Source organism: Hemiscyllium ocellatum, chromosome 18 (genome assembly GCF_020745735.1).
Source record: "Hemiscyllium ocellatum isolate sHemOce1 chromosome 18, sHemOce1.pat.X.cur, whole genome shotgun sequence".
NCBI classification, from domain to species: Eukaryota; Metazoa; Chordata; class Chondrichthyes; order Orectolobiformes; family Hemiscylliidae; genus Hemiscyllium; species Hemiscyllium ocellatum.
This window is the reverse complement of record NC_083418.1, coordinates 47,704,745-47,732,663: the sequence shown is the minus strand read 5'-3', so window position 1 is coordinate 47,732,663 and position 27,919 is coordinate 47,704,745. Positions and strand designations below refer to the sequence as shown.

The window sequence follows — 27,919 nt, the reverse complement described above, 5'->3', positions numbered from 1 at the left end:
CATCCTGCTGTGCGGTTCAGAATCCTTGGTCTGTTGATTCCAAACCTGTGGAATGCTTCCATGCACAGCACCTGAGGAACTTGATGAGAAATCAATGGCAGAAAAAAAATTCACATTTCCTCCATCATGTTGGGAGAACCGTCATGGAGAATACCTTCCAGAAAAGTTAACTTAGGTGGACATCCATCTAAGTGATGAATCTCTAAGGATATATTTTATGGGAATCATCTGATAGCAAACAACATCAAGCTGATGCAGAACAAATGATACAAGGGCACCCTAAACAAAAAAATCTTAAAACCTTTGCACAGCAGATTGTCTCTTTTAGAAAACTGTTGCAGCTGACCAGCCCACATTGAGGCAAGCTCTGAACCTTGATTCATGAAATTTTAGTCAGTATGCTTTGAGAATCATCCCCACTAAACTCACATGTGACATTCCCAGAGAAGACCAGAGGTGGTGCAACTGCAGAAACAACCTCAAGCACCAATGAAATGAATTGGAGCTATATAGAAATCCATTCTTACCTGCATCAGGTTCTTCAGTTATGAGAGAATCCACAGAGGTCAATTACGTTACGCACACCTTGGACGTACTTGAATAACAAAGAATTACTCGGAAATGTGAGCTAGTGTGCAAGTCAAGGCATTCCTTATGAGGAAGGGGAGTATTCATATGGAAAACCTGTGCCTGACTGATGATCTCTGATTCTTTCTGAAAAGGGGTGTGCTTGTGTTTGGGTAAGGATACCGTGTGATGGCACCATATCTAATAGCCAGTTGGCAGTATGTTTCAGGCTACATGTGAACAATGGACACTTGGCTGGTGCTCATGTTGTGAGCACCTTTAGTGGAATTATATCTCATTATTAACAGGTATTGGGAAAGTTAAGAAATGAGAAATAACTCATTAAACCCATATTGTGAAAGCTGCATGGCCTTCATTATTTAGTTCCCACGTCTCAACATGCTTAGACTAAGACTCCCTTCATATTGCAGTGTGTAGCGGGCAGAGAATGTGAATAGAACCGCAGCCAGAAAATCTGTACTGTTCTACTCCTGATGCAGTCAGTATTTTGTGATTCCTACAGCATGTTTCGTTCTCCATGACATTTTTTTCCATGTCTTAATAATTTTTTTCTCTGGTTTGGCATGTCATTTGATGTTAAACCACTTTGTGGGTAAACAATTTAAGGATGCAGACACATTATTAATGCAAGAACTTTCAGATTTAAATCATGTGAGTGCCTGTCATAAACTTTTTTTTAACAAGAGTGAATTAAAACCTGAGGATATTAACTAAGTATGAATCAAATATTGGTTTTATTTTATAAAATCTATTGAGAAACCTATGATTCTGAAGTCCCAGTGATATTTATATTCTGGCTCAGTCAATGAAGTGATAGTTAATCAAGCATCTTTGTTGTGATGACATATAGCTACAGGAGGTTTGGAACAAGCTCGTGATTGAGAAGACATAAATCTTCCAAATTGAAAATTGAAATATTTCCAATTTGTTTTAAAAGAACAGACTATTCTGCATGTAGCAATGCAACTTGGTGAAGCATAGTGGTTTCTACCAATTAGCACAAACCTTAACTTTTCCTTTTCACTTTCTAACCATCCTCTTTTTAATTATTCTCTTTCTGTTCTCCATCCTTTCCTCCATTCCGCTGGTCAAACTTTTATTCACAAGTTCTTTCTTTCCTCCCCAGGCCTTTACACAATTTTTGTTATTTTTTGAACAAAAATACCTTTTTAACTTTACATTTTGTTTTTTCCATTTTACTTTCAATTAAGATTCTTTTTTTCCTTTTTAATACCGTCTGTCTCATTACTGATTACCTTTTTTAAAAAAAATTATGTAATGCAATGGCATAATTCATCGAACAGAAGTGTACCACTGCTGTCACGGTTAAGAATGCACTGAATTTTTTAGGTTTCAAAAGGGAGCTTACTCTTGTCAAAAACTAATACATTCCATAGTTATAATTCTTTTTACATGAGATCCCTAATTCACTCATTAATCATTGGTACGTTGTATTTGATTTAAAAATCCTCTTCAAAAAGCAAAGGGGAAAGTGAGGACAGCAATCTTGAAATTGATTCTTTGTTACATAAGGTGGCTTGCAAATGCTGGGTGTCTGGGCCATAGGCTATGAATGAAGACACGAGCTGCAATGTTCTGGGTGATTCAACGATATTGAAGCTAAAAATGGAAAGGATTAGCACAGCAGACAAGTGAAATCAAGTTTTAAGATTAGAAAAGCACAGATTAAGATTTCAATGGCGGAAGGAAATAGGTAGGGCAGGTGCATCTGAATTTCAGAAGTGAAACTAAATGGCAATTGATTGCATGTTGGGAGGTTCATCAGTGGGATTAAAGTTTACTCAACTCTGGGCTGAACCTGTTATAACTGCTGACAGGTTAATGGAATTAGGATTGGCTCAGAATTACTCCTGAAATTCCCCCCTCCCCCCAATCTTTACCTTCTTTAAGTACCTTACCTGGAGTAAATGGAGAACGGAGTCTGAGACCAGCCTTGCATGGGAGATGAGTCACAGCCGGAAATGGAGCTGAATGAGCTTGGGCCGAGCTGAGACCTGAGTTGCAGCCAAAGTGGCAACAGAGTGAGTGCGGGCTGAGTCCTGAAGCAGAATTGGAATCAGAGCAAGCCCAGTCTGGCCAGAGGCGACGAGTCCTGGACGGAGGCCAGCGAGTGGAGGCAGTGAAGCCTCATATGTTGAAATCAAGCAGGCACAGACTCTGAAAAAAGGACTATAACTTGAGTCCTTTAAAGACACTTGTTATTCCTGTCCTGGACTATTTAAACTCAATTCCCATGGAATTCTCAATGGCCTGGAAGTACACCCTTTTTACTATTTCAATTCTGTAACAACACTTAAAGTATCTGTACCTAAGATGACACTAAGAGGTGACATTACAAACTTTTCACTGCACTCATTCGAGTGCATGTGGCAATAAAGGCTATTCTATTCTATTCTTGTAGTGCAGTAGTTAGTAGTGTCCCTATCTGTGAACCAGGAGGTCCAATTTCAAATCCAGTGTAATAACATCTCTGGGCAGGTTGATTAGAAAGTGTCTGGCACCACTACTGACTCAGCTGGCCAAGTCCTCAAGGACAGGGCTGTGAGACTGGGTGTAAAACAGTTGGTGAGGGAAGCAACAAGAGATAAATAAAAACTGGACTTCATCCTCACAAATCTACTTGTAACAGAAGTTAGATGTTTAATGAGATTGGAAAAAAAAGTTTCAGTTTTTATGTCATTAAGCTGGAGGAAATATTAACTTTATCAACACATAGAAACCAAGACAACCCAAAGGAATAACTTAGCCCATCAGTACCTTGCCTAATTTTGCACTCATTGACTTTAAGGGAGTGTTAAATTTGGGAGGGCAGTGGGGTTGTTTATATCAAAAAAGGCCTGAATCAAATCAATCTGTTCTCCATCAGGCACCTTAGGTTATAATTATTCTCACCATGTCACTGCCCGAAGCAAATGAGTCTCTTTGTTTATTGTGTGCTGAGGATGTGGTAAAGCCATCAAATGCTTTTCCCATATTGAAGATACTGATTTGCTCTGCTATGCGGCTGGGCTAAGATTAGTAAGTCAATGGCCTGGAAGTACACCTCAAGCCACTAAATGCGGAGATAAAAGTAAAAGTGGGAATGCTGGAATTTTGTAAAAAGGGAATAAATGCTGGAAACTATCAGTAAGCCAAATAGCAATTAGGGATGGATTGGCTAACATTTAGATTACCTATTTTAATCAAGCGTCTAAATACTAACTTGTTTGTTTCTTGAATGCTCTGTTGTGCATTTCCAATTATTATACTAAAGAGTCCTAAAGTGTGTAATAATGAAGTTTCAAGAATCTAGACACTAGCGCAGATAACCTATCATTTATACAGGTACATATATTTCCCAAAATACTGTTAGTCAATCTTAAATAAAGGTAAAGGATCAGGAACAAGTGATAAGACACTCTTTGCAACAGTCTATTGTGTATCTTGAAAATGCAGGCAATGGTGTTGCACGATGAGAGCAGAAGTATGGAAGCCTGTTAGAACATGCTGGTGTTCTACAAACAAATTAAATGGAAATTGTTCCTCACGCAAGCATTCTTAATCCAAACGAACAAATTTGAAACGATTGCTACAGCATGTCCTTTGACTCCATGCCAAGGACTAACAGAGTCGAAGATAAATTAAAAGCAAGCTAACAATATTTTATAGTAACTATTGGAACAGAGAAGGCAATAAATTTTGCAAGTGATTTTGCTTATAAGTGCACTGATCATTACAGAAGCCAAGCCATCCAAACCAGTCCTCATCTATGCTAAAAGAGTTGACATCAGTCAAATTGAGTGAAACCAATGGAGCTGCCTCAATCAATTGAATATTCCAATCGTCTTTTGACCTTCATAAAACAGCAAAAAGAGTGGCTGAACTGGCCTGTGCTACAGAACTAAGGAGAAATTTAACCAGAATTCCTACCTTAATTGTCATTCAATGACCCCCATACCTAAAAAGGATGTGTGAGATGATTTTGAAGGAATGTGATTCTAGTGTGACCACAATGGTCTCCAAAACATAATAGCTTGCCTGCAGTCAAAATCAAAGCTTTTAAAATGAAGATGAACATTTAGTGAGTTCTCAATGGACACTCAACACTTGGAACTATACACTAGCATCTTCAGGAGCAAGGGGAAGAAAGTCCAAGGCAATAAAAGAGCCAAAATAGACTTTTTCTTTTGAAGCATTCTTCTATACTTGAAAGATATTCATGATCTAACATGATCATGTGGAAAACACGAGTGCCTCTCTGTATTGACTGCTTCGAGTTTATGAAGTGTACAGACTAGAAGTTCCTTTTATTTGTCCTTCCCTGACAGTACAATGTGTTCTATCATCTGGTGCAAAATGTAAGTCACAATGCAAAATCACTTGAACACAAACCACAATTTTTCTTAATTGAATTTGCTCCTGGTAACTACCATAACAATTTGTTTTACAATGAACCTTTTTAAATAGAAATAAAAATAACACATTTGAACAGCTGAGGGAAACATTTCAGCCTCAGGTGAGTTCCAAAACACAAAAGGGTGTGGCATGCAAGGGTTCATCATGAAAGACAAGGCAACAACTGCAGGAATTCAGCTGCTTATAAGTGTAGTACCACCTCAGCTATAAAGTGCTGCTGGAAGGGATTTTCGGATTGAGGTTTTAATGAGTTTGACTAAAAAAAAATTCAGTACATGCAAAACTAAGTTCCCCCTATTCTTCCCTGCCTGCCACCACTCACCCCATATTACATCATTGCTGGCATAATCTTTTGATTTTAAAAGAAAATTTGTCCTTTATTAAAAAAAAACTGAAGCTAACAAAGCTGACTGACAATTTTGCATTGTTGTCCTATCATTTAAGTTGTCCTAAGAGAAAAGCTAGTCTTCGAAAGTACTGTACCACAGGACACCAAGATGAGGTAATATTAGGAAATGCAGCGGAATAGGACTTTGAAAGCTGCCAGGAGAGAGATATTTATCAAGCATGTATGTTCTCACAGTGGTGCATCATGGATTGATGAGATACAGATTTGTCTCTGTGTGTATTTGATTCATTGAATCATGAGACATGGAGCTTGATTGAAAATGCATGTGCGCAAAAGGCGGTGTCCAACTTGCAGAGGTTTTCACTTTTCCCATTGGCCTTGCACTTTAAAATATTGAATTCCATTTTGTAGTTACAGAATTGAATATTTCACTCTAATGCATATCCACTTATCAATAAAAAAAACCCACTATTCAAACTTGATGAAAATCAAATGAAATATTAAACATGGACAGCAGTTCAATGTGCCAGAAGTATTCTTCTGTAATAACTATTGTCCTCTTTAATTGACATTTCATCCTGGTTATTACTTTTCCCCTAAGTTTTTAAGCCGGAGAAGCAAACTAGTTCTTCTTTTCTAATATCTATGGTTTGCTATTTGGCAAGACCTTTTCCCCAGTGATAGTGTAGATTGTTCTTTTGAGTAATATTATTGAAATTCCCTCATATTATTGGACAATATTCTTCCATGACACATTGTTTTAAAGAAATGAATCCTTGCTGTTTGCATTTAGACAGACCAATTTCCAACAAATTCATGACACCAGAATTTGTATTTACACTCATGAATATAATAAAAGTCCACGGCACTTCACAAAAAATATTGTAAAGCAAAGTTTGACACCAAAGTACAAAAGGAGATATTAGGGAAGACTTTTCTAAGTATAATTGAGCAATTTAGAGTCATAGAGATGTACAGCGCGGATGCAAATGTTTTGGTCCAACTTGTCCATGTCGACCAGATATTCCAACCTAATTTAGTCCCACTTGCCAGCACCCGGCCCATATCACTCCAAACACTTCCTATTCATATGCTCAACCAGATGCCTTATAAATGCTGCAATTGTACCAGCCTCCACCATTTCCTCCAGCAGCTCATTCCATACACGCACCACGCTCTGCATGAAAAAGTTGCCCCTTAGGTCTCTTTTATTTCTTTACCCTCTCACCATAAGCCTATGTTTAAAGTGGAACAAGCATAGTAAACATTCTTAAACATCACCTGACTCATACTCCAGTTACTAATACATTTTTGGTTGAGTAAAAAATATGGTACTGTCCTGAAAACACTTTCATTACCACTGTCAGTCATACAAACATCGCAATACATATGAATGAAGCCATTCATTTTGGTCAGTTGTCTTTCTGAAATGATTCATAATAAATTGGTAAGTCAAAATGTGTTGGAGACTTAGTCATCTTTCCAAAAATCCAAGACTTTGAAGATGTCAATGAAGTTCCACCAAACATCATACTTAGGTGGTCACTTCCAACACAAAAGCACAACTAAACAGACTATTAGATTGTTAGTCTCAGCTCTGTGTGAGAATTATCTTAGAATTCACTTAATGTCCACTTTTAATGCTGGCTTTACCCTTCACCCCCCCCCCCCCCAATCATAATGTTTGATCTTCATTACAAGTTTGCTTTTGGATCAGTGGATGGTTGTTCATTGTCAGTTTGTTTTGATGTTTTCTTTCAGTTGTCAACTCCAATCATTGTCATTACGTATCATTGTCAATTCAAACTTCCACTTCTCATTTGTATATTTTTCTTATTGCAAGTTAACTAGAAAATAGTTTGGAAAGGAGGATATAGCATGTTTTCTTCCCCACAGAATCATTAACTCTTATTTGTCATTGAAAGCTTGTTGTCGTTTGCTGCTTTCACAAGGAAGTGCAGCACCAGAAACCGATGAATTACACGACAAAAATGCTATTCTTCACCTAAGTATGCAATGTGCCTATACACGAGGGACACGGTAGTTAATTTCTTAATGTTTTTATGGATAAATCTGCTCTCTGACTTGAAGAGCTCACATGAAAGGAGCAGACAGAATCTCTGTAGAACAACAGAACTAGCTGTGCTAGCAGCACAAGTTGATACTTATTTCATTTATCTCTTCAATATAGTATTCTGTTGGCTTGAGGTCCTATTATTAATGTGTTTTTATCTTGAAAATGGCTACCAAAACATTGTACTACACATAAAATATATCTTATTTAAAAAAAACAGGGTTTATGAATTTAAAAGCTTGACTGGCATGTATTTATTCTAATGTGTCAGAATTGACAATCATCTCGTGCATTGTTAATAGTTTAGGTCGAGGTTGATTGGCACAATTTAAGGCTGTTTATGAGACTTGCTTCAGTAACTTAGATTATTTTGTATGGATTAAAGTGCACTGACAAAAGCCTTGTGAGGCAACTAATTTATATGTGTGTGTGTAAATCTTTTATTCCTTAGCATGAAAAGAGCAGACCCTTCCTAATTTGTTCTCTTTTTCTCACCAGTTTGCCTACAAACCATCTGTGAACAAAAGTTCCAAGTCTACACGGCATGTTTCTGCCCAGCTGAGGCTTTTGTTTGGGCAGATGTTTGGGCTCAGTGGTGCAAAAGCAGCGGTAGAGGTTCTGTTGGCACATGCTTGCTGCTATTCTTCGCTCATTGTCTGAACCTGTATGCATTGTTCTTCATTGACAGGTGATAGCTACCCTGTGCAGCTCATTCCGTCGACAATGGCAGCTGCAGCTGCGTCTGGACTCAGCCCACTACAGCTCCAGGTATGTGCCACAACAAAGAATTCTGGGATAGAAGCCAAAACATTATACTGAAAGCCAGTTCGATCACTTGAGATATTTTTTCGCGATCTACGTGAAGCATACTTAACACTTTAAATCCTGAATAAACAGCAACATGGAAAAATATTAGGCCAAATATTTTTCAACAAAATAACAGCTCCTAATGTGGTGTTTTGCATTATGGCTCAGGGCAATGCAGCTCCTTATATTTTACGTCTACTGCTTGTCTCCTAAAGGCTAATTGAATGCATTGAGTGAATCCTGGCTGTAAATCCCAAAGCACAAATTATGTGGCGAGTTTATACTGTGCAGTGCCATTGGGTCTACAAAACCACTGTGTTAGGAGATGATGATCCTTGTAGTAATATTGAAGTCCCAGAGTGTATTTTATGTCAGTGTACACCTGTGTACGCATTTATATCCAAAGTAGTATTGAGAGAGTGCTGCACAGTCAGAGGTGCTGTCTTTCAAATGACAACATTTATTCTTTAACTGACCTCACGAAATCTGATTATTAGCTAATTAATCTATGGGAGCATTTGAGTGCAAATTGGGTGCTATGTTTCCATACAAAACCATAGTGACTCCACTTGAAAAACACACCATCGGCAGTGAAAGGAATGTCCCGAGAATATAAACTGTATTAAATAAAAGCAAGCTATTTTTATTTGTGTGTGTGTGTCAGAGAGAGAGAGAGAGAGAGACAAAGAGAGAATGCTGAGCCTTTATTATGGGGTGGGGCTGTTTTCCATGCAGCATCAGAGGCTGAGAGATGACCTTATTGAGATTTATAAAATCATAAAGGGCATGGATAGGGTAAGTAGACAAGATATTTTCCCGAGGTTGGGGGAGTCCAGAAGCAGAGGGCATAGGTTTAGTGTGAGAGGGGAAAGATTTAAAAATGACCGAAGTGATAACTTTTTTCACACAAAAGGTGGTGCATGTATAAAATGAGCTGCCAGAGGAAGTGGTGGAGGCTAACACAATTACAACATTTAAAAGACATCTGGATGGTTATATGAATTGGAAGGGTTGAGAGGGATATGCGCCAAGTGATGGCAGATAGGACTAGGTTGGGTTGGGATATCTGGTCGACATGGATGAGTTGGACCTCAGGGTCTGTTTCCATGCAATACATCCCTATGAAGGATATAAAAGAGACCTAAGAGCAATGTTTTCACACAAAGTGTGGTGCATGTATGGAATGAACTGCCAGAGGAAGTTGTGGAGGCTGGTACAATTGCAACATTTAAAAGGCATCTGGATGGGTATATGAATAGGAAGGGTTTGGAGGGATGTGGGATGGATGGTCGGCATGGACAAGTTGGACTGAAGGGTCTGTATCTGACCTGTACATTTCTTTGACTCTAATTTACATTGCCAGTGGTAAGCTTGTCACATAGGTCACACAGAAGCAGTAAATTCTGGGCAAGCTGCTTATTGCTCCACAACAGGGTTAAACATAGTGACAATACTAAAACCGCACATTTCCCCTGTTCCTCACAAGCTCATAGTGCTCTGCTTCCCTGACATAGAATTATGACTATGTTGCAGATATGCCATAGTCATGATTTTCCTTCTCAGCCTAATACATAAGGCCATTTTGTAAGAGCAAGCCTAAGCTGAGAGTGTTGGTAACCCAACAGAAAAACATACAATGTACATACTTAAAAAAACATGTGGACACACCCACTCCTTCATTCTCTCTCTCTCACATTCAAAATCCCTTCAGCACTTGTATTCCATGCACTCACACATCCTTCTGTCTCATTCTGTCTTAGACATCTGTGTCTCTCTCACTCACAATACACATACACACAGACAGACAAACACACACAAACACGCACTCTCTCTCTCACTCACTCACTCACTCACTCCAGCAGGTATAATTGGATACCAATGACAAGCAAGAACTGTGATTAATGTTTTGCTTCTCTGGCCCAGGATCCACAGGCATTTGAGATGTGGCAGCCTTGGTGAGATCAACTAACAGAGAACCACCTGCTTTGAATCTGAGTTTGGAGCTTTTTGTTTACAATATAATAACCAGATCTATCCAGTAGGATATTTAGTAGGATACCTTATTCTAACAGATTGGTCTTATGCAGGTAATGACAACCTGAAAGCATGTGTGTCATTCACTGAAGCCAGCAGCTGGAGTGACCTATTTGTACATGGCACCTCCTAACTTATATTGCTCAAGCTAAACATGCAATCCAATGAATCATTAGGAGCTTCAAATTGTATTTTTTTTCAACCTCACTTTAGCTGTAGAGTTTGTGGCCATTTTAATATTGCGGCAATTTTAATTGGGATCAGAGGAGAAGATTATTCTTGAACCAGATGTTTAATATTTTCATAGCTAATTCCTGGCATCCCATTTGATGGGGCTCACTGGCCTTGAAAAGCAAGTCTGTGATTCTGACATGGAGGGGGAGAGTTGACTCAGATACCACCAGCAATTGAAGCTGGCTCACTGATGCTGTTCTAGAATTCGAATTACAAACAACTCCTTTTGTGTTGAATGTATGTTCTGATTCACCACATTCCTAAGAGAGGCAGTTATGTAGCAGACTCTCCTGATAAGCAGTCTAGAGTCTACAGGTCCTATTGTCATGCTTGTTAATGAGATTTGTCTCTGCGATTTTTTTGGCCACAGTATTACAAGGAGAGAAAGGAGGAGTGTATTCACTAGCTGTCTTGTCTACCATTGTTAATTAAAAGCTTTAACCTCACATTTAGCCTTTGGGTACTCAACTGTTAATGTGGGAGTAAAAGGACTGAATACTGCCTATTTTCAACAAAGCTGATAACGGCAGATAATGTTTAAGCATTAAAACTTTAAACGGCTAGAATTGTTACCAAACAAAGCAAATACTTTATGAAAAATGTGACATGCAACTTTTTTTCCAGATACAGTAGTGTAATTTGTCCTTCACTGCTTATCGCTTAGAGCTTTAATGAGCCTTGGCAAGTCCTAACAATGCATGCAGCTGCAATACAAGCACCAACAGTTCCACCATCAGATCGGAATTCATGAACAGTATTCGAAAAGAGAAAGAAGCAAATCGGGGAAAAAAAGAATGAAAGAGGAATGCACAGATGCCGGTTAAAGAATTGTCTTCTTAACTGTAAACAAAGTATTTTTTGGATAATGACCTTTTGTGGTAATGTCGGGTGCTGGTCCAAAGCAGTACTGAAGCATTTCTTAACGTGCCTCAGGGACAAAATAATGGTAGAGCGAAGGCCAAAGAATTCTATTTTTAGTGGAACAGCAAAACAGATGCAGTCATGAATAGTCATATATCTGAAGGAAGGACGAGAGGCTTTTAAACATTAATTTAGATAATGTATTTATTTAACCCTGGGAACAATTCCGAAACTATAATTCTGAGGGCATCACATGTATTTGACCTTTCAAATGAACGGGAAGCAACTGACGAGAATTTTACGGTATTGTACTTATGGCGGATTTTAATGTTTCCTCATTTGTTCAAAAAGTTACAGATGTGCCCAAATGCAAATCACTTTTCAGAATCTTATTCTGCCACTTCCTGATTCAGCAACAGCCGTGAAAAGTTAGTGGTGTTCCAGTAGGAGATTTTTTTTGCTGCATTAGTTTAGTGTAGTCATCAACAGCTGACAGCCCAGAGCAACAGAGGCCGGTCAATGAATCCTACTGGGAAGCAGCAGCAACAAACAATAGCAACATTGCTTGATTGGCTAGTTCAAGGTCAAGTATGTAGATTTTGCTCCATGTGAAAAAATAAGAAAACCTAAAAAGGTGAAGGTAAATTAATTAATTTAAATCCCAAGACCTTGAGGATTAGTTATTAAAGAGACTTGAGATGCAGCTAATTCACTCCCAGTTACTTTCATGATGTGGCACAGCAAGATGAAGGATTGAGGCTGAAAAATGCACCAAGGCCCACTTTCAAACTTGGGTATGGGGTAAGGGATTACATTAAACTGGTCCCACTGAGGCAGGCAACATCTTCCTGCCAGCTCATTTACACACTTACGAGCTGCCCATTGTTAGGCTTGCAGCAACATGCATTTCTTTCAGCACCTTGAAAGATGTTGCCTGTGCCTCTTAAGGGAGAGTGATACTGATTATGCAGTAGATCCTGCATACTATCTGTAAAAGGCCTGAATGGAAGCAAAAGCTTAGAAAAATGGACAATAGGCAAAAAAAAGCTCCAGATTTTCTAAGGCAGACAAGCAGGAAGCTGGAAGAACACAGCAAGCCAGGCAGCATCAGAAAGTGGAGAAGTCAACATTTTAGGTATAACTGTTCTTCAGGACTGGGAGTGGGTGTAAAGGGAGCTGAAAATAAAGGAGGAGGGGTTGGGAGGGTGTTTGGGTGGGCTGCATGGTGAGATAGTGATAGGTAGAGGGTACGATCTGATTGGTCAGTGAGCAATGAATCCGGTTGATAGCTAGAAGGAAGGATTGTTCAGAGGAATCGAAGGGAGAGGGTGGGGCTGAAAGGGAGCCCAGGGATGGGAAGGAAAATTATTTGGAATTGGATGCAGGTTGCAGGTCTCAGTTCAGGATTGGGAAAAGAGGAGAGTTGCATTTTTTAGGGGGATATGGAACCAGAAGGCCTTCAAGTTACTTGCTAACAAAGTGATGGGAGCAGGTGACCATGAAGGTAGATGGTCCCAGTCAGACCCCAAAGACCTGAAAGCATTAGTGGAAGACGTTCAGTGACCTCGCAGCAAAGGTCAGTGAATGCATATTCAAAGGACATTCCCTGCAGACCATAAAATTAACTTGTCACGCTGCTCAATGCACACTGTGCCATCATTCAGCTAACAGCGACCTCAAACCGTAAAGACCCGTACATGGCATTCAATATCAACCTCTCCCAGCTAACAATGCTGGAAGTCTCTTGTTGCTTCCACATACCTCCAGACATAGCAAGCACATCATCCAAATATAATTATTGACTCTCTTTTGCAAGAAAAGATGAAACACAGTGGAAAAGAGCAGATAAGAATCAATGGGGTTACCAAACCTCATGAACTCTCCGCATGAGTATGCTTCTTTGCATGATGCAGACAGTTGTTGTACAATTTGGAGTTTCTGATATCACAGAACATTCAGAATGATGTTATGTTCTTGTCTTCTGCCTATTCTCAATTTTCACCTCATCTTCATCCTGCTACTTAGCTTGAAACCTAACTGATAACGTGACCCTGGATCTTTACTTCTACCTTATACCAATAACCAACAACTCCCCAACATCTCTTTTCTCTAAATCCAGCTGCCATCTGAATACCTACTTGCTTCCCAATGACTTTTGTAATTTGCCCATCCTCAGTCACTGCCAGGTCCAACAACTGTTTGCTCCCTCCTCAGCAGGAGTGGCTTCTGAATGACGAACCTTTCTTTGAAGCTCTGCCTCATTTCATCTGATTCCAGCAGAGGAGAAAGAGACAGTACCTCCCCTGTTTCAACAAGGGCAACAGTAAAACAGATCTTTAAGTTGTTAAAGCCTGTTGTTCTGCATGAACCACTCAGGTGGCATACACAGGAACAGAAGCCAGATATTCAGCACCCCCATGTCTGTACCACTATCCAAAGAAATCAAGGGTGATCTGTGGCCTGACTCCATTTTCCTGCCTTTGGCCCATTTGCCTTAATTTTTTTGTTAAGTAAAAGTATTATTATTCTCAGATTTAAACTTAACAATTGATCTTGCGTCAACTGCCATTGAGAAGAGAATTCCAAACTTCTCTCACCCTATGTATGCAAGTGTTTCCTAACATCTCTCTTGAAGCCAGCATAGTGGTTCGGTGGTTAGCAATGTTGCCTTATAGCACCAGGGACTCAGGTTCATTTCCAGCCTCAAGTGACTGTCTGTGTGGAGTTTGCACATTCTCCCTGTGGCAGCGTGGGTTTCTGCTGGGTGCTCCGGTTTCCCTCCCACAGTCCAAAAATGGGCAGGTTGCATGGATTGGCCAAACTGAATTGCCCGGTAGTGTCCAGAAATGTGCAGGTTACTTGGTCACCCATGGTAAATAAGGGTTTAGGGTTGGTGGCTACATCTAGGTGGCTTTCTCTTCAGAGGTTTGGTGCAGACTCAATGGGCTGAATGACCTCTTTCTACATTGTAGGGATTCAATGATTCAGTGGCTGATCTGGGCCTAGGTTCTAGACCATGCAGCCTGGTTCTAGAGTCATTACCAATGGAAATAATTTATCTTTATCTACTCTGTCTTTTTCTGTTAATATCTTGAAGACTTTCTAAATTCTAGGGAAAACAGGTTTAATTTATAACATATCTCCTCATAACTAAACTCTTGAAATACAAGTATATCCTTCCTAAACTGTGGTGCCCAGGTTTGCTCATAGTACTGCAAGTAGGTTTAACCAGGGCTTTGTATAACTGCAAGGAGAAAGCGAGGACTGCAGATGCTGGAGATCAGAGCTGAAAATGTGTTGCTGGAAAAGCACAGCAGGTCAGGCAGCATCCAAGGAGCAGGAGAATCGATGTTTTGGGCATGAACCCTTCTTCAGGAATGAGGAGAGTGTGCCAAGCAGGCTAAGATAAAAGGTAGGGAGGAGGGACTTGGGGGAGGGCCGTTGGAAGTGCGATAGGTGGAAGGAGGTTAAGGTGAGGGTGATAGGCTGGAGTGGGGGTGGGGGTTCGGGGAGGCCAGGAAGAAGATTGCAGGTTAGGAAGGTCTGAGTTCGAGGGTTGGGACTGAGACAAGGTGGGGGGAGGGGAAATGAGGAAACTGGAGAAATCTGAGTTCATCCCTTGTGGTTGGAGGGTTCCTAGGCGGAAGACGAGGGGCTTTTCCTCCAGCCGTCGTGTTGCTATGGTCTGGCGATGGAGGAGTCCAAGGACCTGCATGTCCTTGGTGGAGTGGAAGGGGGAGTTGAAGTGTTGACCCACGGGGTGGTTGGGTTGGTTGATCCGGGTGTCCCAGAGATGTTCTCTGAAATGTTCTGCAAGTAGGCAGCCTGTCTCCCCAATATAGAGGAGGCCACATCGGGTGCAGCGGATGCAGTAAATGATGTGTGTGGAGGTGCAAATGAGTTTGTGGCGGATATGGAAAGATCCCTTGGGGCCTTGGAGGGAAGTGAGGGGGGGGTTGTGGGCACAAGTTTTGCATTTCTTGCAGTTGCAGGGGAAGGTGCCGGGAGTGGAGGTTGGGTTGGGGGGGGATGTGGACCTGACGAGGGAGTCACGGAGGGAGTGGTCTTTTCGGAACGCTGATAGGGGAGCGGAGGGAAATATATCCCTGGTGATAGGGTCCGTTTGGAGGTGACGGAAATGACGACGGATGATACAATGTATATGGAGGTTGGTGGGGTGGTAGGTGAGGACCAGTGGGGTTCTGTCCTGGTGGCGATTGGAGGGGCGGGCTCAAGGGCGGAGGAGTGGGAAGTGGAGAAGATGCGGTGGAGAGCATCGTTGATCAGGTCTGGTTGGAAATTGCGGTCTTTGAAGAAGGAGGCCATCTGGGTTGTTCGGTATTGGAACTGGTCCTCCTGGGAGCAGATGCGGCGGAGACGAAGGAATTGGAAATATGGGATGGCATTTTTACAGGGGGCAGGGTGGGAGGAGGTGTAGTCTAGGTAGCTGTGGGAGTCGGTCGGTTTATAGTAACTGTCCGTGTTGATTCGGTCACCCGAGAAAAAAATGGAGAGGTCTAGGAAGGGGAGGAGGGAGTCTGAGATGGTCTAGAAAAGGGAGGGAGGAGTCTGAGATGGCCTAGGAAGGGGAGGGAGGAGTCTGAGGGAGGTGTCGCAAACCCCTCTCTCCCCTTCCGAGACCTCTCCATTTCTATCTCGGACGACCGAATCAACACGGACATTTACTATAAACCGACCGACTCCCACAGCTACCTAGACTACACCTCCTCCCACCCTGCCCTCTGTAAAAACGCCATCCCATATTCCCAATTCCTTCGTCTCCACCGCATCTGCTCCCAGGAGGACCAGTTCCAATACCGAACAACCCAGATGGCCTCCTTCTTCAAAGACCGCAATTTTTCCCCAGACATGATCGGTGATGCTCTCCACCACATCTCCTCCACTTCCCGCTCCTCCACCCTTGAGCCCTGCCCCTCCAATCGCCACGTGGACAGAATCCCACTGGTCCTTACCTACCACCCCAACAACCTCCATATACATTGTATCATCCATCGTCATTTCCGCCACCTCCAAACGGACCCCACCACTAGGGATATATTTCCCTCCCCTCCCCTATCAGCGTTCTGAAAAGACCACTCCCTCCGTGACTCCCGCATCAGGTCCACACCCCCCACCAACCCAACCTCCACTCCCGGTACCTTCCCCTACAACTGCAAGAAATGCAAAACTTGTGCCCACACCCCCCTGCACCTGCACCTCCACACACCTCCAAATTCAACTGCACCTCCACACACATCATTTACTACATCTGCTGCACCCGATGTGGCCTCCTCTATATTGGGGAGACAGGCCGCCTACTTGCGGAACATTTCAGAGAACACCTCTGGGACACCAGGATCAACCAACCCAACCACCCTGTGGCTCAACACTTCAACTCCTCTCCCACTCCACCAAGGACATGCAGGTCCTTGGACTCCTCCATCGCCAGACCATAGCAACACGACAGCTGGAGGAAGATCGCCTCATCTTTCGCCTAGGAACCCTCCAACCACAAGGGATGAACTCAGATTTCTCCAGTTTCCTCATTTCCTCTCCCCCCACCTTGTCTCAGTCCCAACCCTCAAACTCAGCACTACCTACCTAACCTGCAATCTTCTTCCTGACCTCTCCGTCCCCCCACCCCCACTCCGGCCTATCACCCTCACCTTAACCTCCTTCCACCTATCGCACTCCCCCAAGTCCCTCCTCCCTACCTTTTATCTTAGTCTGCTTGGCACACTCTCCTCATTCCTGAAGAAGGGCTCATGCCCGAAACATCAATTCTCCTGCTCCTTGGATGCTGCCAGACCTGCTGCACTTTTCCAACAACACATTTTCAGTTTTGTATAACTGCAGCATAACTTCTGCATCCTTATGCTCCAGTCCTTTACATACAATGGCCAGCATGCTTTTAGGTTTCATTATTTGCTGCACCCGTTCAAGACTTTTTAAAGATCTATCACCTTAACCCCAACACTCTTTGGACATCAACTGTATTTAACTGCATACCATCTAGAAAATACCTCGACCTATCCTTTTCCAGTCCAAAATGGACAATCTCACACCTGCATACAGGGAATTTCATCTGCCACAGTTTTGTCCATTCACTTAGTCTATTAATATCATTTTGTAATTTTATGCAGTACACATCACTGATGGTTTCCTGCTTTACTGTGGTCTGTTGTTACCCACACAACGTCATGCAGAAAAGAAATGAGGAATTGCCAGATGGGAAGGTGACAGAGCTGGAGGCTTTCTCAAATAAAGGAGAAGGGTATGAGCCTCATGGTCCTGAGTGAGCAGCTACAGATGCCAGGACAATGAAGTGGCACACCAGACAGGACTGTGATATACTCATGCAAACCTGATTCAAAGAAAAATGAGGCCATTGTAAGATCTCTTGATTTCTTCTTCAATAAGTGTTACAGTGCAATTGCCAGCAGATCCAACAGACTCAGTCCAGGCCAACCTACATTCCTATCACCTCCAGACCTAGAAAGGAAAATACTGCATGAGCAATACCACCTGCATGGTTTTATCAAACCCACATACACTTGTAATTTATAAGGAAGCCACCCAAGGCTCAGTGACACAAGTTCCAAGTGCGGCAGTTTTTTTTGCAAATAACTTTATACATTCAACAGCAACATATGTATTGCCTTAGCTGTGGATTGTACTGTTGGATAGTAGAGGTGAACACCACACATTGCTTGCCAACTAGGTTTCAAGCTCCTGATCATACAAAGGTTGCCAAAAATAGAAACTTGCACATGTTTAAAAAAATCTAATAAACCATTACTTTTATAAGTCCACCTCATCCATTGGCACTCAGTGGAGTGCTACACCCTTAAGTGCACAATTCCATTTCTATAAATTCCAACATAATGACCATTCAACATAATGTGACCCAATCATGTATTTACACCTGACTTATTACATTCATGGAACGAACAGACATATTTGTGCCATTAAGATTTTTCAGCTTATGTTTTCGTACTACATGCCTTCATTCGACCCTGATATCTGTAGTGAAGTAGAAGCAGTCTGCTGAGTGCTATGCCCCATTGCCAGGCATGACTTTGGCTGGTGTCCTCTGCTGTTCTGAGGCCAAGAAGGCTTTGGCATGCTAAAGGGTTCCTGTACAGATGCAATTGTACCCACTTTGGCCTCATCTTGAGGTAAAGTGGACTTAGAAGAAAGGAAGAAAAAGAGTGACATTATACCCTCAGAGCACTCTGAGCTGACACCTGCAGTGTTTTGCTGGCACTCATCCCCTGCATCTGTTGATGCACAATGGTACCTCTCTGACTCCAGGAGGAGAAAGGGGCACCTGGAGCAACAATGAAGTACCTCATCCCTGCTTGTCTTATCACTGCTGTAAGGAATCCATGCATAGTGTGGTGGAGTGCAGGTCTGAGCATATACCCACCACTTACCGACTTTTTCTCTCCTGGTATCCTACACATGCTAACCTATGCTGCAGCCTTGGTCAGACAGGAGAAGCCCCTGCTGCTATTATTGGGAAGCATGCCCTCCCAATGTTTGCCAGCTGCATGGAGGAGAACCTGCAGGGTTGCTAAAATGTGGGATAATTCCTTGTCTGCTGTGACGTCATTCCAGAATAGCATGTAGGAGCAGCAGTTGTAGGTATCTATGAGGGAAGAAGGGATGAAAGATTAGCTTACAGCCAGCACCAGTTAAGGCTATGCTATGATGGGATGGGGAGGAATGAACGAATTGAAATAGAAATCTTAGACTCCTACAGTGTGGAAACGGGCCATCCTCTGAAGAGTAACCCACCCAGACCCATTGCCCCACCATATTATTCTACATTTATCCCTGACTAATGCACCTAACCTACATATCCCAGAACACTATGGACAATTTAGAATGGCCAATTCAGCTCATCTGCACATCTTTGGACTGTGGGAGGAAACCGGAGCACCTGCAGGAACCCATGCAGACATGGCGAGAATGTACAAACACCACACAGACAGTCAGCCAAGGCTGGAGTTGAACTCAGGTCCCTGGTGCTGTGAGGCAGCAGTGCTAACCACTGTGCTGCCCTGAATGAGAAGGTTCCCATTTCCATATTTCCATGTGTGAATTTGCACAACCAGATTGATGTTATTCCATTTCAGTCTTGAACTTTGACCTCATGAGGTAACAGCATGCAATTGGCTAGAAACTTGTTAATGAATATCTGTTTGATGAATTCCATATGGTCAGCTGTCCTGTCTTTGAACATATGTCCCATGCCCTTCTGCCCCACCATTGGGCATTCAATGCTGCAACAAAATTCTGGGCGCAGTTGTTATGTATTTTTGAAAAGTGACCTTGCCCTGACCGAAAACTCTTCTGATCAACTTACAGTTTAAGCACTTCCTGAAGATAGGAATGATTCAACAGAAAAAAAATTGGTGGTCATTGAGGTCTCATTAAGTCAATGGCATAGCAGTAGTATCTCTAGATTTCTCTTATGATAAATTCTCTAAATGTCCTGGACCATTAGCGTGGAATTCCACTCTCCATTAGTTTTATCCTTTGTTTATGTTGGGGACGGGAAGCAGTTAATTGTATTTTGCTGTCTTCTGGTGGGAGGCATGCAGGGAAATGCAAATTGTTAACCGCAGCCAGCAGTGTAATGGTTTTGAATTTCTTTGGCATCACTATCTCATGGTATCAACTGAAACTACCACTACACATCAGATTTAAAATTTGCTTTGTCAATCATTCCTGCTTATTGCAAAATGGGATTATATATATATAGATCCAGCTCATTTATCTTTCTCAAGGTGCCTGCTATTTGAGTTATTTAAGGATCTTTACAACTGAACAATGTTATGAAAGTGATAGGGTTGTGAGCCTGAGGGAGGTTCTGGAAATTTGGAAAACATTGTAAAAGTACATAATTTTCAAAAAGCTCAACATACATAATTTAGAAAACTGCAGACACACCAACTTAACATTGATAAGAGATAAAATAATGAAAAAAAGTAGGCCGCAGCCACACTTGTATAGTAGCCATTTTATTCAGTTGAAGCCGACTGGATTTCGAAGAGGAAGGTCCTCTGGGACAATTGCAAATGCAGCAGTTTTGGGATGTGTTTCTCATAGAAAAGCTTTTAATTTCGAAATGCGCATGCACACACGTGCGCATGGATGCAAGGCACACATGCACACAAAGATACTTCTTTACACATGCTTACAAAGACAGGAAGACTTATTGTACCACCCTGGCTGGGAACTCAGATAAGGAGCTGAAACCTTTCGGAACAATTCAAGAGAGAAGGGGATTGGACATGATCTGAGTCTGAAAGCACTCATAGACACTCCCCAGCTGAAATGTCCAGAACCTGTTTCGTGACTCCCTGGTTTTATTTTCACCAGATGAAAATCTAATTTGTCAAACTTGTATATCGAGCCAATGTTAAATTGGAAATTGATGTAAGCATATTCAGACCAGGAATGTTTTATTTTAAACCGCTTATTTTGTTTTAGAAGCAGTCTCCTTTGATTATGAGGCTAAATATAAAAATCTTATCAGAATGCTCTTATTTAAGAAATTACAATAACGGGATTTCAGTAATTTCTGCGTTCAGGCAGGCAGTTGCTGGCAAGGCTGCCAGTCACACTAGCAGACAGATACAATTTGATGATGTTATCTGTCATAACATGCAGGCAGTCATGGCCTAACACCTTCTTATGTGTAAAACCACATTTTCAGAAGTGACAAAAGGGGTTGTGGACCTAACAGGGAAAAACAAGCAAAGCATTTTCATTTCTAGTGGGATCAACTGTCATTTGTCTGTCATGATAAAGGTGAGGGTCAGTAGTCTGAGTGACTGACTGTCAGTTGCAATTACTGCACACGATCATTTTAGTCAGCTTGTAATGAATTGTAGCAAAAATGAAAAAGAAAATGAGCCGAGAATAGCAACTTTCGGGGGAATGTCTGAACAGCCAGGGCTATTTGCTGCTCTCAGAGCATCTGGTCAACTAGATTCAAATAGCAAATGGATTAAGCACGAGTCCAATTTCTATATTCTGGTTCTGAATACAGACATTGTTTGGCCATTGTTCATGACCAGGGTGGCTGTGGCTGTCTGCCACATTCACATCAGAGCAACAGGAAGTTAAAGTGCCCTGTGAAGGTCAAAGGTAATGTTAATGGGCCATTTTACTTCATATTTTGGGTCGACTTGAAATGGTTTCAACTTTGATTGACACAGTGGTCTGGAATCTTCTCAAGTGGTGTAACCAGCAAATTGTGCCAAAGTTTCCATTAGTTTCTATGCTGTTCTGTGCTGTATTCCAGCCAGAATTTCCTGAGAATCTCATTAGTATACACTGGAATGTAAAACACAGGGGGAAATCAGTGTCAGCTATCAGGCACTGATGAAAACATTAGAATCCTTCTTCAGGTCCATCTTTGCAGATTAAAATGAATGTTTAGAGCTGTCCACTCAAAATAAAGCAAAATACAGCAGCCACTTTAAGTCTTAAAGCAAATTTGAAAATGCTGGACAAACTTATCAGGTCTGCGAAGATGATTTTTCTTTTGAAGAGTCACATCAGACTCAAAAATTGGAATCGAAACATTAACTCTGTTTTTCTCTCTCACCACAGATGCTGCCAGACCTGCTGAGTTTCTCCAGCATTTTCTATTTTGTATTATTTGTGCATATTCAGCACATTGGGAATTATTTTAGTTAAAGGGTAAAGGTGTGGGCTAAATGGATGCAGTGTGAATAAGGTGCACCTGTCTGAAATTATCTGAAGACCATTCTACTTTTAATTGCTAATTGCATAACTTGAATTATCTGGAGGACTAAACAGGAAACCTACATGTTTAACATTTCAATTTCTGATCAGATATTATCTTCTTGGGGTCATTATGTGTTTTAAAATCAGTCTGTTTAGACATGCTATGACACACCTCTGCAGCTAGGACATCCTGAATCAGAATTTCAACCCAGACTGTAGGTTCAGAGGTAAGGACACAACCGTTCATTGTACGCACTTGCACTGAAGTTGTGCAGTGTATTGGCTGGCACACAGTATGAGTGAGAAAGAAGATGCTCTAATTCTTGTATACAGAACTGCATGTGTCTGTCCGTCCTTCTGTCTGTCAGTTTGTCCATCTGATTCATACACGACGTCGGCTTCAGTACAACGATTGTTGTGTGAGGCACCTCGGAGCAGCTACACAGCCACACAACATGAAGGGAATACTGGCTGAAGCTTTTGGCGGTCTTTCTCTGATTAAATAATATTCAACTATTCTATTCTTTGTGCCAAAGTGCATCACCTCACATTTTTCAGCATTATATTGCATCTGCCAAGTAATTGCCCAAGTAACTGCCTGTATCCTTCTGCAGACTCTTTGTGTCACCGTCATCACTTACTTTCCACCTACTGTTGTGTCATTTGCAAACTTGACGAAAGCACCTTCATTTACCCAAGCCATTAATATGTGATAAATAATTGAGGCCTCTGTGATCACTGTGGTAATCCACTAGCGACAGCTTGTATCCTGAAATTGACCCCCTACAAACACATCCCATCCCAACTATGTCTTCTGGTATGTGGTCAATTATCTATTCATGCTGATATACTACCGCCAACACCATGGGAATTTATTTTATGTATGATACTTTATTAAACACCTTAAATTTGGAACCCATTGCATCGGTGTAGGATGCCTGTTGCTTTTCATTGAATTTCATTCAAGGGATCATTTTTTCACAATTGAACCTGAAGTTTGAGTGACAGCCAACCGTTGTACCAACGGGACGACACATTGGAGCTTGCTGCCCTCTTTAAACTGCTGTCAACATGTTAAAACTTAACGTGATTGGAGGAGCTACTGGATTGCAGCCAGAAACAGGAAGCCTAGTTTTTGTCTTCTCCTGACCTGTTGTTTCTTGAGCAGTAGGTTTTAGAAAAAGCTCAGATTACTTGCTTTCAGATCTTTTCATTGTCTCCTTGGCATTTCTTTGTAGAGAAAGATTTTGGAACATAGCATTCATTGGCTACAGGTCCATTGGTTAATAAGACCTATCCATGACTGGTAAATTCTCTCACTGAGGATGCAGGTGAAGGTGTAGTCACTGCTGAGGGTAGTTAGACCTCTCCTTCTCCCCCTTTTTTGCATCATTCTAGCTGTTCTCACTCAAGTATCTCTGGAGCTCTCCCATGGAGGCTTCATATTAATGGCCACTGCTTGGTGTGGCACACAGAGAGGAACATCTTTATGGACTCCGGGAAACATTTACATGGAGAGCCTTTTTTGCTGTTTACCAGTGGAATGCTCTCAATGCAAGACAGCCTTGTGCAGGGGCCCGACATCCATTCAGACAATGTAACCTTCTTAATGCATTGACTTCCCAGAAGGATGGACTTGATGCTTGTGCGTATGGCTTTTTCCAGGACTCCAGTATTTATGATGTGCTCTCACCATTGGATCTTGAGAGTACAGAGGAGGATCTCTAGGGTACACATGTCAGTGGTACAGGACTCGTGATCTTATGTCCTATAGAAGGCTGTAGAGGTTTTTAGTTTCGTGTATTTGGTGTTTGGTTTGTGTTTTGTTGTTGCTCTGTACTCATTTGTAGAGCCAAGTTCTTGGCCAAGATGCAATAGTTTTATGAAAATCAGTACAGACAAGTCAAGTATGTCAGTGACCTCTCAAATCCCTTCTGAATCTGCAATGGTCTGAAACAGTGATGTGCGCAGAGCCTGACCAACCTTATTTGTTATTTTCCCAAGCGCGATGCTACATCAGGCAATAGAAGATCAAACGGAAGAGTTTCCATTTGCTTCTAAACTGACTGAGGTCATTTCAAACTCTGGTATCTTCTGACTCTCAAAAAGAATCAGGAAAAACTCATTTGTGTGCCTCTTTTCACAATGATTTGTGTTCTATTTGCCCAAGGTCAGTCAAAATTACAAAGTCTAAAAAGTTTTTTTTAAGGTGGCATAACAGTGCAGACTTAAAATCAGTTTACAGAAGACTGAAGTCCTTCATCAGCCTGCAACCTAAGAAGAATACAGACAACCAAACATTGGCATCAAGGGAACCAAGGCAAATGTTGTCAAGCAATTCACTTATGTGGGGAGAGACATCTCATTTCTTTCTGACACCATAGACAAGAAGTGGACATTAGGCTTCCAAAAGAAACAGAGCATTTGGATGACTCTAAAAGCAAGTATGGAACAGTTACAGTCTGACAGCACAGACCAAACTCAAAGTACAGAAAGCCACAGGCAGGTAGGATCTCAGTTTAACATTTCACCCACAAATACAGCAATTTAATCAGTGCAGCACTTCTTCAGTATTGCATTAAAGAGCCACCATGACACAGATGGGAATACTATTTCAAGTGATCTTATAAATCCATTGTTCTGGCAATGATCTAACACAACTTAATTCAAATTTATGGTATTGAGGCATAGGTTGACAGGAAAGCGTGCGTGTTGGGTGGGGGGGGTAGGGGGGATGTGGGTGGGGCAGGGGGATAGGGGGTTGACAGTGAAGCAGAGATAGTGGTGGTAATGGTGGTCTGTTGTCCAAAACATTTATTCCTGGAGTGCCAGGGATTAGTCCAGCAGCTGTTTGAACACACTGTAAAGGATCGTGCATTGAAGCAGGAACTGGATTTCTCTTCTTTCCACCACCACTTCCCCCCCCCCCCCCATCTCTCGGCATCTGGGCAATCATAAGTTAGGAATCCTACCTCAGGCCCTATAACTACCACGTGGCAAAGTATGAGGCTCTCACTGCTGTTCAAACGATTAGTGTTCTGAAGCAGCAATAATGCTGAATTAATGCTTGGGTGCTTGCTGAAGGAATTGTGGAGGCAGATAGCAAGTGGACAAGTAAAGTGCTGCGAGACCATAAAATGTGGTGTTGTTATTGGAATTAATTATATGCAAAGGTGTTGGATTCAATAAATACTGATTAAAAAGTCTTCATGTGATTGGATTGCATGTTCAGATCAGCTTGGAACATGAAACAAAAAATTAAAAGGCATTTGTTAACCCTTCTATTTCTAACTAAGCAGGCCTTCAATGTCCCATTAGGTGCTCAGTTGGACAAAGAGCATTAGCTCAGCCACTCAATTGTATTGTGTCTCCTGCTCAAAACATCCCAAAATAAAGCACATTTCTGTTGTTGTACAGGAATAAGAATTTAGCATCATTTTCTCAGCAGAGTTAACTCTGTCACAGAGGAGTATAAAAAGAACAAAAAAACATGAGTCAAATCAGTGGAATCAGTCTGGATTTGCTGTTCTCCTTCCAGTCAGCCTCTTTGCCAGGGGAATAACAGTTTGCAGCTTTGAGCTGTAGTGCATGGATAAGAGAAAGGCTCTTTTCATCACTCTTGCTTTGTTCCTTGTGGTCAGCCTTTGGCCTTGTCTTTGTTCAATACTGACATGGTGAAAACAGTGCTAGTTCCCGAGGGGATACTGGGGCAGCACCTAAAAGCTGCAAGGCTAGCTTTCAGATTGACTCAAATTTAAAAAGAAACACCCAGCATGAGTGTGTACGTGTCAGTTTCTTTCTTCCATCTTACACATATTTCCAGTCGGATTTCACCAAAGGAATACACGAGCATTGTTAATTTAGCTGGAACTGTAGTAGAGAAAACTGCCAAGATACTTATGATGTAGTGCATGTTTCCCCTGTCCTCCTTCAATGCATCCTATCCTATCGCACTTCCCTTTATGCTAGAAACCTAACTGTGTAATCATATTGCTAAAAAGGGATGTTGTTTTTATATTGAAGAAGTTTAGGGCAAGTGTAAATCTCAATACTGGTTCAGCTTGAAAAAATAACTAATTTGTTCTGTATTTTCCCATCTCTTCAGTGTGAATTTCCGTGCATTTTTTAAAGCACTATAAGTTTTAAAATTGTGAATGTGAGTAGCTATTAAAACAGCAGTTAACAACATTTTGGATGGTTTGATCGCATCATCACTATCCCATACCTGCCACATAATGTTCAGTTAACAAAGTTGATGCAGTGTCACACTAGAATCTTTACAGAAAATGATGCATCTTTATGAAGTAATTCTAACCTTGAGAGTAATCAATGTGAAACATTAGTGCACTAAATACAGTCAGGTCATTGCAATCAGCTTTCCTCTTCAGGATAAGTAACAAATATGAGACATGCAAAAATTGTCAAAAAGCTGTTGTAATCTGACTGGAAAATTCTATTTAGTTTTCGTATTGCTTGTTAATGTAACTGAGTACAGAGCAAATGTAAGTTGCAGTTGCCCACTCTGCGATGCTTGGAGATTGCATGCAGTCAGGGTTCTTCACAAAATTAAGAATTAATCTGCACAGCGCTGATATCTTTTTTCTTCAATGAAATGCACTACAAACGTTAATTGGCAAACCTTTTTCAAAGAGCATCTTACTATATCTTGTATAGACACTTGGTTCAAGTCAAGCTCCCCATATATCTTTTTGCATACCATCTTTCAATGGTAGTGAAGTGCTGATCAAATGTTGCCGAGTCAGATATGCTATCTTCAGCATAAACCAAACTATCATGCCTATATGTTTGAGCATAAACGATTCTACAATATTAGTTTGAAGAGGAGTGCAATTGTACAGAACTTTGGTAAGACCACACTTAGGGTATAGTGTGCAGTTTTGGACTCCTTACTTGAGGAAGGATGACTTAGCTGTGGAGGGAATACAACAAAGGTTTACCAGACTGATTGCTGGAACAGCTGGACTGACAGATGAAGACAGACCGGATCAGTTAGGACTATAGTAGAGTTTAGAAGAATGGATGGGGGAATAGTATAGAAGCCTATAACATTCAACAGAACTATACAGGATAAATGCAGGAAGAATGTTCTTGATGAATAAGGAGTCCAGAAACAGGGGTCATAGTCTAAGAATATCAGGTAGGCCATTTAGGACTGAGATGAAGAGAGGTATATTCATGTAGAGACTAGTGAACCTGTTGAATTTCTTTCACAAAACAAAAGGTTGAGGCCAAAACACTGAATGTGCTCAAGAAGAAATTAGTTCTTAGCTGTACATCTAACATAATCAAATAGTATGGAAGAAAGCAGGAACTTCGTACTGAATTGGATGGTCAGCCATGATCATATTGAATGACGAGCAGGCTGGAAGAGCAAAATGGTCTACTCCTGTGATTATTTTCTAGTTTTATGTTTCTACTTTTTTTTTCTTAAGGAGAAACTGTTACATACTTCTAACCTCCAGGACTCTTATAAGCCCAAATGAAAGAAAAGCTTTCAAGCTATGGGATCTTCCTGTCAGTAAAAAAGAAAACCCTGATTCTTCCAATCAGAAAGTAAGCCAATGCTCCTCAATGTTTACTCTATCCTTATGTAAAACTCTCCAAGTATGAACAAATTCTCATTACCATTTGACATACACCTGCTTCATATTGGTTTTAAAACTTACTGTGTCAGAAATACTGACAAGTTAATCCTTAAACTTTCTCATGTGGGAAGACCAAAACCCATATGCCACAAGTTCAAAATCCAAATTCTAAAATAAATGATT

The 27,919-nt window shown here is 41.3% G+C and overlaps 1 protein-coding gene across 2 annotated transcripts in view; it reads left to right on the top strand.

Moving 5' to 3' along the window:
• sox6 (SRY-box transcription factor 6) overlaps positions 1–27,919 on the top strand; it is a 389,285-nt gene that overhangs the window by 272,074 nt on the left and 89,292 nt on the right. For both annotated transcript variants that reach the window (XM_060838517.1, XM_060838516.1), the window contains exon 8: positions 8,116–8,195. In XM_060838517.1, the coding sequence (XP_060694500.1) occupies positions 8,116–8,195 (80 nt within the window). The remainder of the gene's footprint in view (positions 1–8,115; positions 8,196–27,919) is intronic.